This window comes from Leptodactylus fuscus, chromosome 4 (genome assembly GCF_031893055.1).
Source record: "Leptodactylus fuscus isolate aLepFus1 chromosome 4, aLepFus1.hap2, whole genome shotgun sequence".
NCBI lineage: Eukaryota > Metazoa > Chordata > Amphibia > Anura > Leptodactylidae > Leptodactylus > Leptodactylus fuscus.
The window spans coordinates 222,168,488-222,186,160 of record NC_134268.1 but is presented as its reverse complement, the minus strand read 5'-3'; the positions used below and the strand labels follow the sequence as shown (position 1 = coordinate 222,186,160).

General features: G+C 47.0%; 1 protein-coding gene across 3 annotated transcripts in view; it reads right to left on the bottom strand.

Moving 5' to 3' along the window:
• Positions 1-17,673, bottom strand: part of SETD2 (SET domain containing 2, histone lysine methyltransferase) — a 53,539-nt gene that overhangs the window by 22,682 nt on the left and 13,184 nt on the right. For 2 of the 3 annotated variants that reach the window (XM_075271840.1, XM_075271841.1), the window contains 2 exons: positions 6,163-6,178; positions 883-5,504 (listed from right to left, as the gene is read on the bottom strand). In XM_075271840.1, coding sequence (XP_075127941.1) covers positions 883-5,504; positions 6,163-6,178 — 4,638 coding nt within the window. Of the gene's footprint in view, positions 1-882; positions 5,521-6,162; positions 6,179-17,673 lie in introns of all 3 variants that reach the window. The other variant, XM_075271842.1, reaches the window with a different exon arrangement.

The following is a 17,673-nucleotide window of genomic DNA, read 5'->3' as shown; positions in this document are numbered from 1 at the left end:
TCTCCATATATAAGGGTGAGCTGAAAACTTTTCTCTATTTTTGTGCACTTAGCTAGGGGTTACCTTTATTTAGGGGGGAATGACACTCACCAGCTCTTTGGGGCTCTATCTGGTCGGGATCCCTGTCAGCTTGTGATATGCCAGAGATGACTTTTTCCCATAGGAATGCATTGACCAGCATTGATTGGCTGAATGCCATACACAATACAGCATTCGGCCAATCAACGCTGGTTCTGCCAGAGGCTCGTCTGTGAGGGTCTAAGATCGGACCAGAATAGAGACTGCTGTGGACCAATCTTAGACTCTGCCTCCTCCAGCAGAACCAGTGTTGATTGGCCGAATGCTATAGCATTCGGTCAATCAACGCTGGTCAATGCATTCGTATGCAGAGATGTAGCAGTGCTGAGTGTGTGCTGAACCCTGTTGCACTCTTAGACACCGCCTCCTCACAGACTAGCCTCCGGCAGAACCAGCGTTGATTGGCCGAATGCTGTACTCTGCATGGCATTCGGCCAATCAATGCTGGTCAATGCATTCCTATGGGAAAAAGTCAGCTACCGCATATTGCAAGCTGACAGGGATCCTGACGTAATACAGTGACTTGGGCTTGTTAGATGCCCCCAGACATGCTTCCCCTGCTGCTCCAGTTGCATTCCAGAGGTGTTGGCATCATTTCCTGGGTGTCATAGTGGACTTGGTGACCCCTCCTGAGTCGAACAGTGGTTTCCCCCTAAACGAGTATTTATTCCCCATAGACTATATAATGGGGTTCGATCGAACAGTCGAGTATTGAGCGGCTATTCGAAACGAACTTCGAACATTTCACTGTTCACTCATCTCTAGTAGTGACATCTATTACACAAGCACATTTGGCGCCCATACCTCTCTGTGAGATAGACGTTCTCTTCTATCAGGTCGAAGTAGGTGGGCATCCTCCCCAGCTTGTAGCCGTCCTTCCAGTACTGGGGGTCTCTGAAGTCCTCCATGCGGCAGATGGTACCGGCCTTGCCTTGTTTGGAGGCTGGAGAGTCCACTAATCCGGCCTCAGCCCTCATTCTCCTCCTTTCCAGAGCTTCTGTATCATTCTCAGAGTCGCTCTCCAGTTCTTGCCTCCGTTTCTTGGGCGGCCCTCGCTCCTTCAGGTCGGACCGATCCCGTACGATCTGTTCTCTCTTGTCCGCTCGCGGCATGTTGTCCTTCACAGAATTACTGCTGATCTCATGCGCTTGCACAGAGCTGCTCTCCCTCGACCGATCATGGAGACCCTTCGGATGGTGCCCGAACTCCTGCACATGATCCTTATCCCAGGCAAAATCATAATCGTCGTCATCATCGTCTTCGTTGTAACAATGCGTCACCGAATCGGGAACCTGGCCGGACGTCTTACTATAGGTGAAGTCGTGTTTGTTGTGGTAGCCGGCGCTCCAATAGCCATTGTCCCTCATGTAATGGTGTGAAGGATCATGGGAGCCACTCCCATGGTAGCCAAAGTACATGTAGCTACTGTCGGGGGGCTGGTAGGTGCTACTTGGCTTTTCGGGCTGAGAGAAGTCCCATCCTAGATCAGACAAGTCTTCTGTCGCCTGGAATCCATCCACTCGGGAATAGTCCCCGGGTCCTGGAGCGTGACCGTATTCGGATCCATGATGTCTACTGTCCGGCCTCTCGACAAAATTCTTCATGGGTTGCTTTTCCAATGTGGCCAATCTGGAGGGCGCTGGGGGAATTGCAGGCCTTTCTGACTCCTTAGGAGTTAGTTTGGCTGGGCTCGGAGTGAAAGTCTCTTGCTCGGCCATATTTTCTACAAGGGCTTTGCCTCTGTTTTTCGGCTTCATGGGCACAGGGTGGCTGGTGGTGACATCCGCATCACAAGGGGGATGCCGAATCTCTGGCTCTGAAGTTTGTGCTACATTGGGAGTCAATTCTGGAACATCTAATGGTTTAACGACCGGTGTATCCGGCGCGGGAGGACTTGGGACGGGCGCAGAGTCTCTCACATGGTATTGTTCCGACTGGTTTTCTTGAAAGCCATTTTCTTTATTTTCAGCCAAGGTCTCCACGTTGATCAGGAAACCTGAGGAAGGACAAGACTCCATGGTGACTGGACACATTTTGGAGTCTTCCATGGATACGATAGCACCTTCTCTAAGTAATGCTGGTGATCTAGCTTCATCCATGGATAATGCTGACGGTTTAGCTTCTTCCATGGTCAGTGCAGAAGACTTGGCATCATCCATGATAGGTATCTTATCATCCGTGGACAATTCAGACGATTGAGCATGTTCATTGGTCACTGCAGCTGGTTTAGCACCATCTACGATCACTGCAGTTGGTCTGGCACCTTCCATGGACACTACGGCTGGTTTACTGTCTTCCATACTAAGCTTTGCATCTTCTGGGGTCACTGCAGTCATTTTAGCACCATCCATGGTGAATGCAGCCATTTCTGCAACTTCCATGGTCACTGCAGATTTGGTGACTTCCATGGTCACCGGAGACATTTCAAGTTCCTCTACAGTTACAGTAGAGGTCTGATCCTCTTCCACCGGTAATGCAAACATCTGACCTTCGTCTGGAGTTTCTGGAGACCTATCAGCTTCTTCCATAGTTAACGTAGAGGTTTTAGGAACCACCACAACTGACTGTAAACGGTTCTTGGGAAGGCTGCTGTCATCGGAATCGGTGTCTTCCGATTCACTCTCGTTGCTCTCACTTTCTTCGCTATCAGAATAGTAAGCTTGGACAGCACTGATGAAGTTCACAGATGGCTTCCTTTGGTCAGAGGACAAGTCACCGACTACAGCCTCCTCTACCTCTTCGATGGCCAGCACCTCCGACTGGTAGAGTTCCTCATTGGAAGACTCGTTCTCCTCGGTGTGGACCTCTATCCATTCTGTTGCGACTTCAGGATGGATCGCAGGTTCTTCAAGTGTTTCCTCATGTTTTGCTGGAGAAGGTCGGAGCTGCAAAGAAGTTTCTTCAATAAAATCTTGCGGGGAAGGAGGGGCGTCTTCTTGGAGCACGTCCACAGTCACTTCATGGGTGATACTGTGGTCTTCGTCACTCGTGGCATTATTCTCCACGGTCTCCATCGGACTTGGTTCTCTAACTGGTGGCATGTTCTCTCTAACTGGGGACATAACTTCATGAGGTAAATCCCACTCGGCAGAAGGGCTTCTCGCTATACTTGGCTTTTCTAAGGACAAATCTGTAATCTGAGGCTCAGGCCGAACGTCTATTACAGATTCGTGATTGTCACCTAGATGATCTGTCCCAGTGGAATTATGGGATTCATCCCCCGGGTCAGTGCTGGAGTTGATGTTGTCCGAGTCATGACAAGGACTTGGATCTTTGGTAACGTCTTGTACGTGTTTTTTCGACTCTGTAACATAACAGGATCCCTGCGCCTCAATGGAAGAGATTTTCTTCATGTCTCCAGGGGTGGGTGGACGTTCTCCATGATCCTCTTCGGCATGATCTTGCACTTCGATTTCATGATGAGGATCTGAATTTGATATATTGGACAAGTCGTGATCTGGGATGTCTGAATGACAGTTTTCGGAGATTTCGTTTGACTCTTCGGTGTGAGAATTTTCGGTAGAACTGAGGGTAACAAAATGCCATGCTTGACCACGGTAGAGGTCATCGTCGTTGGACCGCACGGGACTACTACATCGATGATCATGGACAAACTGGTCAGCGTCTTCGGGATAAGGGTCGGAGATATTAGCCAACTCGTTCTCACTGGAGGAAGGAGCCTCATGCTTGACGTAGAGAGGAGAAGAAGCCTTCTTGGCCACTGTGCTGTTCTTCTTGTGGACTGGTACGTCGGCTGATGGATTGTCCTCTTTTTTGCCCATTTTGCGCTCCTCTTTGACCACCGGCCTTTCCTCCACGTCCCACTTAGAGCTTTTTCTTCCTGAAGTTGTAGACTCCGCTTTGGAATCTGATAATTTTGGGACATTTGACTTTACACTGGAACTTGTCCCACCGTCCACACGCGAGTGAGAAGAGCCATGTCTGATGTCAGTTTCTTTAGAAGGAGAACCTTTCCTAGAAAATTCTCTGTCGGGAGACCTGATCTCTTTTCCAGCCCTGCTGGAGGAAGTTCTCCCCCTACGATCAGAATCAATAGAATCGAATTTGGGATCTTTGTCATATTTAGAATGTGAAGAAGACATTGTCCTCGTTTCTCTGTAGGAATGAGAGGAGGAGGATGATGGACGCCTGGAGTCGCTCGACCTGGAATAGTTTCTTCGATAATCATCTTCTGAATCAGAACTGTCCCTGGCTCTACTGTCTGCGTAAGAGCGAGAATATCTTGTTCTGTAAGGAGAACTTCTGTGGTACCTTCTCTCAGACTCGTAATGATGCGAACGATCCGATCTAGAATACGACGAGCTGCTCCTTGGACCTCTGTCAGATCTAGACCTTGATCGGGATCTGGAACGTGACCTGCTTCTTCTTCGGTCACGGTCTGACCTAGAATGAGAATAGGAGGAGTACTTGGAATCTCTCTCCGACCTGGAATAACTAGAATGTTTCTGATCCTTTTCAGACTTTGATCTTGAAGAAGAATATTTCCCACCGTCCTCGCTTCTTAAAGACATGGAGCTTCTTTTTAAGTCTCTTTCTTTACTTGAAGTGCGTTTTACTTCGTGGGATCGGTGGCTCGAGGAGGTCTGGACAGAATCTCCATCAGACTCTGACCCGACCACCATTGTTTCTGAGTGAGACGACTTTGATCTTGGTTTTTCGGGACTGGGATTGGGTTTGACGCTTTGCATACTGGCGGAAGTCTTATCTTCTTTCCCAATATGGGAATATTCTTTCGTTACGGTTGTTTCTGTTTTGTCGACAACCGTCTGAGTGCTTGGACTTTCTAGAATAGAAACTATAGGGCACTCTTTACTGTCCTTAGAGACAACTTTGCTTGCTGATGGTGGGGACAATAGTTCTTTTGAGGACACAGCGCTTGTGGGTTCTTTCACTGGAGATTTTGCGAAGAAAGCGTTGGCTGCAGATGAAGCTACATCAACTTCTACAGGAGACTTAATGCTTTCCAAGTGTACCACTTGGATCGATGGTGGGGGCGAGGTTGGAGAAGATATGGCAGGAGGGGGCGGGGGTGGTTGGGGTGCTGGTAGCTTGTTTGTAACACTAAGAAGATGCTTTTTGAAATGAATTTTTCCAAGTTCCACCTTGGGCTTTGGTGGAGAAACTTCTGGGGCTCCACCAGTGGATTCCACAAAGTCCATCTTAAGCTTTGAGATCGGCTCTGGGGGTGGATTACCCGGCAACTCATTTTGCTTGTCGTTGACCAAAGAGGTCAGTAATCTGTTCTGCAAGGTTTTCTTTGTGAAGCTAAAGCTGAACGAGACCTTCTGCCTCCCCTGCTCTTCCAAGTTCACCTTTGATTTCGTTCCTTTAGGTAAAAATCTACTTGAGGAAATGCCCTTGAAAGTGGCCGCTGACTTGCCGAAATTTTTCAGTTCATTCTTGGCCTGCAACAAAGTAAAACTGGTCAGTGCAGAGTCCTTCAGAAAAGAAGTGTGAGGATCGTGTGAGATTATGGCTCTGTATTGGGGTGCATAAGGGATTTACATGGTGATATATGGCGCTATATGGGACAATAAATAATTCCAGGGTCTCAGAAGCTCAGAGGGTTTCAGAAAAAAAATGTACCTATGTATGGCCAGAAGTCAGGGTGACATATAGTGGATGGAGAGGGGCCATGAAAACCGCTCAGAAATCAGCAGGAGGGGAGTGTGCTGGGATACAGGGCGCTGCTATCAGGCTGAGCTCTGGGGTATACAGTGCCGTTACCCCCACCATGCCACCAGAGAGCCTGCCAGTCCTGTGCCCCCCATACAGCCTGAGAGTCCTGCCCCACAAAACTCCCTCCACCTCCCATAGACAGCCTAAGAGTCCTCCCCCCCTCCCCCCAAAAAAACTCCATAAACAACCTGAGAGTACTGCCCCCCCTATAGACAGCCTGAGAGTACTGCCCCTCCTGCCTACATATTCAGAGCTGAAGGGGTGATGTCATGGAGGAAGGTGATGTGCAGAGAGTAAATACAGTGCGGTATGTAGACATGGAGGAAGGTGGTGTGCGGATATCAGATACAGTGCGGTATGTAGACATGGAGGAAGACGTCTCACCTCATTCTCTTCTTCTCTGTCGTCATTCAAGGACATAGAAAAGAAAAGACAGACAAGACAATTATTATAAGAGAAAACGATCAGCGAGAATACAGAACTATACAGGGCAGAGATTTATCTACAGCGGCCGCCATCACTGCGTATCCTACAGTATAGACATGACCTGAACCAATGGTGACAACCACTTACCTGCCGACAGTTGTCACAGCCCCTCCCCCATCACTGAACAGAAACATCAATGGAAAAAAATAATGATGAAGAAGGAACAACAGTAGATACAAGTCACCGGTCACCAATAGAGGGGAGAGAAGTCTGTGATAGTGGAGGGTCCGGCTAGAGAGGTGGGCAAGAGACAGTCACTGGTCTAGGCCCTGCAGAGAGCGGAACGATCGGCTCCTGGCGCCAGACACATGCATGCTCGGCCCCTCGGGATTGTGACCATCTCCTGTATGGACAAAGGATCCGGCCTATAGACCCCAAAGTCACAGGATTACCGGCAACGCATCGCCCCACGTACACAATGAATCTCTACCTGCCCACACCATCCTTCCATGTACAGTTACTCTGGACTGTGTAAGACATATGTAAAACAAGGTCCATGTACATGTTACACCGCCATACACAGAGAGGAGAGTAGGCCGGCAGGATCAGACTACATCGGGTTCGCTGTCTGTTACCATGGAGACGCCCACGTCTGCACCACTGCGAGACACAAACCCAGATTTTTTCGGTTAAACATTTCCTATCTGCAAAGATGCTTTTTCACTGTAGATACCTCGGAGCCGAAAAAAAAATAAAAATCTGGATGCAAAGTGAAGGCGGACTGTGAGCCTCACAATGTAACCGGACGCCATATTGTCTCCAGAAAACATGGCGGTCACACAGAGGAGGAGGATGAACGATGGCAACACCCAAAGGCTCAGAACATACAAGACCAAGCCGACGGGCCGATAGTCCCCATAGTATGGCCGCCGGTTACTCCGCAAATATTGGCACCGCTGGAGGAGAAAGTTCACAAACTACAACGTTTTCCATCAAATTCCAACCTACGGCCACCATGACAGGACGATTGGCTCTGTAGCCTGGACTGTAAGGGCCGAATCCTCGTCATAATCCGCCCCCTCACAATAGAGGTCTATGGAGACCGCTCCCCTACTTTTTTCCGTGAGTGGTACGTTCCGGCTCGCGGAAAAAAAAAAAAAAGCGACCTGCCCTTTCTTCAGACGGATTCGGCGGATGATTGAGCCCCGCGTCTGCCCCCTCCAGACTAGACACATTCATTCGGGCCTACTCCGGAGCGGGAAGCCACAACAGGCGTATTTTGGTCCTATTCTGACGTTGCTTCCTGCATCAAAATCAGGAGCAAAATAAGCCATCCCGCGCCCTGTGTGAACTAGCCCCAAGGCCCTGCTCACACCAAGATGATTCTTTGCCTAATTCTGGACAAGAGCGGCTGATATTTTACCGACAAAGCTTAAAGGAGTTTTCCAGGACTTATCTATCAATGAGTAATCCTTAGGACGGGTCATCAATATCAGATAAATGAGTGAGGGGTCCGACACCCAGCCGTCCCACTGATCAGCATGAACACACTCCAATCCCCCCCGCAAGAGGCGACTCTCTGCACCGTGTGACAGCGGACATTGTAAGACTGCGCAAACTACAAGAGGTCACTTCATTTATGCAATTTCCAGGCAGAACAACAGGGGAACAATACAACACAGACTTGTTATACTATAGAGAAAACAGACGTCCAGAGTTCAGGTCAGTGGAGGTCATTCTATCACTTGTAGTCCTCCGCCGGACACTAGCACTGCTCCAACATGTCCCCCGCAATCCTCTCCAACGTTACCTAATGTAGAGACGGCACTGGCATGAATTTATTGTAGCTCCCTCCAATGTTCCTGCTCCAATCCCAGCCCCTGGTATTCGGTAGTTGTCCGAGCTCTTGCCCTGGTCGCCCCCGATGGAGGACATATTGGAGCCTACACAATCTCACCGCTCCACTACCACCTGCCGAAATGAACCTCCACCCTGTACACACACACGGGGTCACGGTCGGCCTTGTGATGATCCTCATCGCCTGTATTTGGAGTTGTTCTGTATTTCTTCAGCGCTTCATTAACCTCTTGTCTGCTGTCACACTTCTGTATTTCGTTTATCCGTATCACCAGTCAACACTTTAAAGGTCCGTTCACATGATTTTTGGCGCGGTCTCACAGAGTGCGACACATTCTCAGCAAACATTTTAGGTTTTTTTTTTTCACCCTGCCCTTTGCACTTTTCTCAATCTCCGTCACATCCAATGAGAGAAATCTAGGCCAGCGATGAGCGGATGTCACCGTGCAGAGCCCGGCAGAGAAATCGCCTGATGCACGAATCAGGCGACTCCTCCGCCATGACCGGGGTGTAATCAGGCGACTCCTCCGCCATGACCGGCGTGTAATCAGGCGACTCCTCCGCCATGACCGGGGTGTAATCAGGCGACTCCTCCGCCATGACCGGCGTGTAATCAGGCGACTCCTCCGCCATGACCGGCGTGTAATCAGGCGACTCCTCCGCCATGACCGGGGTGTAATCAGGCGACTCCTCCGCCATGACCGGGGTGTAATCAGGCGAATCCTCCGCCATGACCGGCGTGTAATCAGGCGACTCCTCCGCCATGACCGGCGTGTAATCAGGCGACTCCTCCGCCATGACCGGAGTGTAATCAGGCGACTCCTCCGCCATGACCGGGGTGTAATCAGGCGACTCCTCCGCCATGACCGGGGTGTAATCAGGCGACTCCTCCGCCATGACCGGCGTGTAATCAGGCGACTCCTCCGCCATGACCGGCGTGTAATCAGGCGACTCCTCCGCCATGACCGGCGTGTAATCAGGCGACTCCTCCGCCATGACCGGCGTGTAATCAGGCGACTCCTCCGTCATGACCGGCGTGTAATCAGGCGACTCCTCCGTCATGACCGGGGTGTAATCAGGCGACTCCTCCGCCATGACCGGGGTGTAATAAGTCAGCCTTGAAGAATCTGCTTTGAATCTGGAAGATTTGTTCGGCCTTGTAAGTCTCCTGGTGTACGAGGGAAAAAGGAAAATGCTACAATATTTTTATTTTTTGCAAAAACTCGGCGCTCGCCACTTTACTGCACCAGAGCCACCACATTTACGATCCTTTAGACTCTCGGTTTGCACCTACGCTCAATTCTTGGGGTCGGAAAAACGTACACCCAAACTGTTATAAAGTGGTCACCCGCAGACCCCATAGACATTAACAGGGCCCACCAGGATTCCATACGAAAAATGAATTTTTTAAGCAGAATCCAAGTGCAGGATTGAACCCGGCCCTACTGGTGTCAGTGATCCTCGGCATCGCCATCACCTACAATTTGGCGCAGGCGCAGGCCGGCGGAAGCTGCACCTGAGCTACGTGCAACCTGCGCTGATACAGAAGCTATGAAAACTGGTGGTGAAAATGCGAGTGCGCCCCAATGTATCTGTGACCCCGCTACAGAAAACCTCATCTTATTACTGGAATTCAGCTCAGCCCAAAAAAGCAAAAGACAGCGACCCGTCTCCAAATTCGGCAACAAAACCCACATCTGTTTTTGTCAACCAGATAACAACCGGGTACTATACTATTCCAAATGGCAGTTTCCGAATAGGACGCACCCATAGGAATGAATGGGGGCGGCCGGCGCGCAGGGGGTTAAGCGGCCAGACGCCGGCTGCGTCCATTCATTCCTATGGGTGCGTGCTATTTGGAAACTGCCATTTGGAATAGTACTCGCTCAACCCGATCCATGCTGATTTATTTTTGGGGCACGTTCACCCTTCTGCCCCCTGACCGCACCCCTTAAGGCTCTATGTAATCGGCCGCGTCCTTCCTCAGCTGTACCTTGTATATTATCACAGATCCGTCAGGCCAGAGCAAACCGCAGGCCCAGTGCTACACCGGCCAATGTCTGCTATAGGGCGTGCATGGGTCCGTGGTGGCGCTCGTCTCAGGCGTTCATGGCTGCTTTCATCATGGAACAGCCCCCCCACCTGTTCACAGGCTGTGTGTGGTACTGCAGCTCAGCCATAACACCAGACACAAGTCATGGATAGATACGGACGTGTTCATGAAGTTGTATGGGTTGTCCATATTTGTTTAATCCTGGACAACCCCTTTAATGGTTAGCTGATTTAACCCCCTCCTTGCCCGGCCCCCGCTGCCCCTCGGAGGGCGACATCAGCACTTCCTCTAAACCACAAAGCCGGTATTATGTTGCTCCTTGGTGACCGATGACGGTTGTCATAGCAACACGGAGGTTTTAAGTGACGCCGGGGGTAGGAGGCGGCGGCGGGTGTTTCTCCGCTCCCACCCCAATGTGGCTGTAAAAATGCAGATTATAAAGGGGAAGTCCAGGCACATGGAGCCGACTGTAGACTCCTCGGATGAGGACTGTGGGGCAGATTATGTATCTCAGCTGTGACATGGCCGGCAAATCTAATCCCCGACATGTGACCGCAGATGTGCAGAGCGAGGACAAGAGGAGGGGGCCCAAACACACTGCACCCCAATACACACCCCTGTGCTGAGGGAGCCACAGGAGAAGCCGAAAACCCCACAGGGAAGGCAGTGACATCAGATAGAGGACAGGGGGCGCTCTACCACAGCCAACATACAGAGTGACATAGAAACCAAGCTAACAGAGCAATAGCGTGTGAGGAGGGGGAGAGCGCCCAAATCAGCAGAATAGTGAGCGCAGCTCTGGAGTATAATACAGGATAAGTAATGTAATGTATGTACACAGTGACTGCACCAGCAGAATAGTGAGCGCAGCTCTGCAGTATAATACAGGATAAGTAATGTAATGTATGTACACAGTGACTGTACCAGCAGAATAGTGAGCGCAGCTCTGGAGTATAATACAGGATAAGTAATGTAATGTATGTACACAGTGACTGCACCAGCAGAATAGTGAGCGCAGCTCTGGGGTATAATACAGGATCAGTAATGTAATGTATGTACACAGTGACTGCACCAGCAGAATAGTGAGCGCAGCTCTGCAGTATAATACAGGATAAGTAATGTAATGTATGTACACAGTGACTGCACCAGCAGAATAGTGAGCGCAGCTCTGGGGTATAATACAGGATCAGTAATGTAATGTATGTACACAGTGACTGCACCAGCAGAATAGTGAGCGCAGCTCTGCAGTATAATACAGGATAAGTAATGTAATGTATGTACACAGTGACTGTACCAGCAGAATAGTGAGCGCAGCTCTGGAGTATAATACAGGATAAGTAATGTAATGTATGTACACAGTGACTGCACCAGCAGAATAGTGAGCGCAGCTCTGGAGTATAATACAGGATAAGTAATGTAATGTATGTACACAGTGACTGTACCAGCAGAATAGTGAGTGCAGCTCTGGAGTATAATACAGGATAAGTAATGTAATGTATGTACACAGTGACTGTACCAGCAGAATAGTGAGCGCAGCTCTGGGGTATAATACAGGATAAGTAATGTAATGTATGTACACAGTGACTACACCAGCAGAATAGTGAGCGCAGCTCTGGAGTATAATACAGGATAAGTAATGTAATGTATGTACACAGTGACTGTACCAGCAGAATAGTGAGCGCAGCTCTGGAGTATAATACAGGATAAGCAATGTAATGTATGTACACAGTGACTGCACCAGCAGAATAGTGAGCGCAGCTCTGGAGTATAATACAGGATAAGTAATGTAATGTATGTACACAGTGACTGTACCAGCAGAATAGTGAGCGCAGCTCTGGAGTATAATACAGGATACGTAATGTAATGTATGTACACAGTGACTGTACCAGCAGAATAGTGAGCGCAGCTCTGGAGTATAATACAGGATAAGTAATGTAATGTATGTACACAGTGACTGCACCAGCAGAATAGTGAGCGCAGCTCTGGAGTATAATACAGGATAAGTAATATAATGTATGTACACAGTGACTGCACCAGCAGAATAGTGAGCGCAGCTCTGGAGTATAATACAGGATAAGTAATGTAATGTATGTACACAGTGACTGTACCAGCAGAATAGTGAGCGCAGCTCTGGGGTATAATACAGGATAAGTAATGTAATGTATGTACACAGTGACTGTACCAGCAGAATACTGAGCCCAGCTCTGGAGTATAATACAGGATAAGCAATGTAATGTATGTACACAGTGACTGCACCAGCAGAATAGTGAGCACAGCTCTGGAGTATAATACAGGATAAGTAATGTAATGTATGTACACAGTGACTGTACCAGCAGAATAGTGAGCGCAGCTCTGGAGTATAATACAGGATAAGTAATGTAATGTATGTACACAGTGACTGCACCAGCAGAATAGTGAGCGCCGCTCTGGAGTATAATACAGGATAAGTAATGTAATGTATGTACACAGTGACTGCACCAGCAGAATAGTGAGCGCCGCTCTGGAGTATAATACAGGATAAGTAATGTAATGTATGTACACAGTGACTGTACCAGCAGAATAGTGAGCGCAGCTCTGGAGTATAATACAGGATAAGTAATGTAATGTATGTACACAGTGACTGTACCAGCAGAATAGTGAGCGCAGCTCTGGAGTATAATACAGGATAAGTAATGTAATGTATGTACACAGTGACTGTACCAGCAGAATAGTGAGCGCAGCTCTGGAGTATAATACAGGATAAGTAATGTAATGTACACAGTGTCTGCACCAGCAGAATAGTGAGTGCAGCTCTGGAGTATAATACAGGATAAGTAATGTAATGTATGTACACAGTGTCTGCACCAGCAGAATAGTGAGCGCAGCTCTGGAGTATAATACAGGATAAGTAATGTAATGTATGTACACAGTGACTGTACCAGCAGAATAGTGAGCGCAGCTCTGGAGTATAATACAGGATAAGTAATGTAATGTACACAGTGTCTGCACCAGCAGAATAGTGAGTGCAGCTCTGGAGTATAATACAGGATAAGTAATGTAATGTATGTACACAGTGTCTGCACCAGCAGAATAGTGAGCGCAGCTCTGGAGTATAATACAGGATAAGTAATGTAATGTATGTACACAGTGACTACACCAGCAGAATAGTGAGCGCAGCTCTGGAGTATAATACAGGATAAGTAATGTAATGTATGTACACAGTGACTGCACCAGCAGAATAGTGAGCGCAGCTGTGGAGTATAATACAGGATAAATAATGTAATGTATGTACACAGTGACTGTACCAGCAGAATAGTGAGCGCAGCTCTGGAGTATAATACAGGATAAGTAATGTAATGTATGTACACAGTGACTGTACCAGCAGAATAGTGAGCGCAGCTCTGGAGTATAATACAGGATAAGTAATGTAATGTATGTACACAGTGACTGTACCAGCAGAATAGTGAGCGCAGCTCTGGATTATAATACAGGATAAGTAATGTATGTACACAGTGACTGCACCAGCAGAATAGTGAGCGCAGCTCTGGAGTATAATACAGGATAAGTAATGTATGTACACAGTGACTGTACCAGCAGAATAGTGAGCGCAGCTCTGGAGTATAATACAGGATAAGTAATGTAATGTATGTACACAGTAACTACACCAGCAGAATAGTGAGCGCAGCTCTGGAGTATAATACAGGATAAGTAATGTAATGTATGTACACAGTGACTGTACCAGCAGAATAGTGAGCGCAGCTCTGGAGTGTAATACAGGATAAGTAATGTAATGTATGTACACAGTGACTGCACCAGCAGAATAGTGAGCGCAGCTCTGGAGTATAATACAGGATAAGTAATGTATGTACACAGTGACTGCACCAGCAGAATAGTGAGCGCAGCTCTGGAGTATAATACAGGATAAGTAATGTAATGTATGCACACAGTGATTGTACCAGCAGAATAGTGAGCGCAGCTCTGGGGTATAATACAGGATAAGTAATGTAATGTATGTACACAGTGACTGCACCAGCAGAATAGTGAGCGCCGCTCTGGAGTATAATACAGGATAAGTAATGTAATGTATGTACACAGTGACTGCACCAGCAGAATAGTGAGCGCCGCTCTGGAGTATAATACAGGATAAGTAATGTAATGTATGTACACAGTGACTGTACCAGCAGAATAGTGAGCGCAGCTCTGGAGTATAATACAGGATAAGTAATGTAATGTATGTACACAGTGACTACACCAGCAGAATAGTGAGCGCAGCTCTGGAGTATAATACAGGATAAGTAATGTAATGTATGTACACAGTGACTGCACCAGCAGAATAGTGAGCGCAGCTGTGGAGTATAATACAGGATAAATAATGTAATGTATGTACACAGTGACTGTACCAGCAGAATAGTGAGCGCAGCTCTGGAGTATAATACAGGATAAGTAATGTAATGTATGTACACAGTGACTGTACCAGCAGAATAGTGAGCGCAGCTCTGGAGTATAATACAGGATAAGTAATGTAATGTATGTACACAGTGACTGTACCAGCAGAATAGTGAGCGCAGCTCTGGATTATAATACAGGATAAGTAATGTATGTACACAGTGACTGCACCAGCAGAATAGTGAGCGCAGCTCTGGAGTATAATACAGGATAAGTAATGTATGTACACAGTGACTGTACCAGCAGAATAGTGAGCGCAGCTCTGGAGTATAATACAGGATAAGTAATGTAATGTATGTACACAGTGACTACACCAGCAGAATAGTGAGCGCAGCTCTGGAGTATAATACAGGATAAGTAATGTAATGTATGTACACAGTGACTGTACCAGCAGAATAGTGAGCGCAGCTCTGGAGTATAATACAGGATAAGTAATGTAATGTATGTACACAGTGACTGCACCAGCAGAATAGTGAGCGCAGCTCTGGAGTATAATACAGGATAAGTAATGTATGTACACAGTGACTGCACCAGCAGAATAGTGAGCGCAGCTCTGGAGTATAATACAGGATAAGTAATGTAATGTATGTACACAGTGACTGTACCAGCAGAATAGTGAGCGCAGCTCTGGAGTATAATACAGGATAAGTAATGTAATGTATGTACACAGTGACTGTACCAGCAGAATAGTGAGTGCAGCTCTGGAGTATAATACAGGATAAGTAATGTATGTACACAGTGACTGCACCAGCAGAATAGTGAGCGCAGCTCTGGAGTATAATACAGGATAAGTAATGTATGTACACAGTGACTGCACCAGCAGAATAGTGAGCGCAGCTCTGGAGTATAATACAGGATAAGTAATGTAATGTATGTACACAGTGACTGCACCAGCAGAATAGTGAGCGCAGCTCTGGAGTATAATACAGGATAAGTAATGTAATGTATGTACACAGTGATTGTACCAGCAGAATAGTGAGCGCAGCTCTGGGGTATAATACAGAATAAGTAATGTAATGTATGTACACAGTGACTGTACCAGCAGAATAGTGAGCGCAGCTCTGGAGTATAATACAGGATAAGTAATGTAATGTATGTACACAGTGACTGCACCAGCAGAATAGTGAGCGCAGCTCTGGAGTATAATACAGGATAAGTAATGTAATGTATGTACACAGTGACTGTACCAGCAGAATAGTGAGCGCAGCTCTGGAGTATAATACAGGATAAGTAATGTAATGTATGTACACAGTGACTGCACCAGCAGAATAGTGAGCGCAGCTGTGGAGTATAATACAGGATAAATAATGTAATGTATGTACACAGTGACTGTACCAGCAGAATAGTGAGCGCAGCTCTGGAGTATAATACAGGATAAGTAATGTAATGTATGTACACAGTGACTGTACCAGCAGAATAGTGAGCGCAGCTCTGGAGTATAATACAGGATAAGTAATGTAATGTATGTACACAGTGACTGTACCAGCAGAATAGTGAGCGCAGCTCTGGGGTATAATACAGGATAAGTAATGTATGTACACAGTGACTGTACCAGCAGAATAGTGAGCGCAGCTCTGGAGTATAATACAGGATAAGTAATGTAATGTATGTACACAGTGACTGCACCAGCAGAATAGTGAGCGCAGCTCTGGAGTATAATACAGGATAAGTAATGTATGTACACAGTGACTGCACCAGCAGAATAGTGAGCGCAGCTCTGGAGTATAATACAGGATAAGTAATGTAATGTATGTACACAGTGATTGTACCAGCAGAATAGTGAGCGCAGCTCTGGGGTATAATACAGGATAAGTAATGTAATGTATGTACACAGTAACTGTACCAGCAGAATAGTGAGCGCAACTCTGGAGTATAATACAGGATAAGTAATGTAATGTATGTACACAGTGACTGTACCAGCAGAATAGTGAGTGCAGCTCTGGAGTATAATACAGGATAAGTAATGTAATGTATGTACACAGTGACTGCACCAGCAGAATAGTGAGCGCAGCTCTGGAGTATAATACAGGATAAGTAATGTATGTACACAGTGACTGTACCAGCAGAATAGTGAGCGCAGCTCTGGGGTATAATACATGATAAGTAATGTAATGTATGTACACAGTGACTGCACCAGCAGACTAGTGAGCGCAGCTCTGGAGTATAATACAGGATAAGTAATGTATGTACACAGTGACTGTACCAGCAGAATAGTGAGCGCAGCTCTGGAGTATAATACAGGATAAGTAATGTAATGTATGTACACAGTGACTGCACCAGCAGAATAGTGAGCGCAGCTCTGGAGTATAATATAGGATAAGTAATGTAATGTATGTACACAGTGACTGCACCAGCAGAATAGTGAGCGCAGCTCTGGAGTATAATACAGGATAAGTAATGTATGTACACAGTGACTGCACCAGCAGAATAGTGAGCGCAGCTCTGGAGTATAATACAGGATAAGTAATGTATGTACACAGTGACTGTACCAGCAGAATAGTGAGCGCAGCTCTGGAGTATAATACAGGATAAGTAATGTATGTACACAGTGACTGCACCAGCAGAATAGTGAGCGCGGCTCTGGAGTATAATACAGGATAAGTAATGTAATGTATGTACACAGTGACTGCACCAGTAGAATAGTGAGCGCGGCTCTGGAGTATAATACAGGATAAGTAATGTAATGTATGTACACAGTGACTGTACCAGCAGAATAGTGAGCGCAGCTCTGGAGTATAATACAGGATAAGTAATGTAATGTATGTACACAGTGACTGCACCAGCAGAATAGTGAGCGCAGCTCTGGATTATAATACAGGATAAGTAATGTAATGTATGTACACAGTGACTGCACCAGCAGAATAGTGAGTGCAGCTCTGGAGTATAATACAGGATAAGTAATGTAATGTATGTACACAGTGACTGTACCAGCAGAATAGAGAGCGCAGCTCTGGAGTATAATACAGGATAAGTAATGTAATGTATGTACACAGTGACTACACCAGCAGAATAGTGAGCGCAGCTCTGGAGTATAATACAGGATAAGTAATGTAATGTATGTACACAGTGACTGTACCAGCAGAATAGTGAGCGCAGCTCTGGAGTATAATACAGGATAAGTAATGTAATGTATG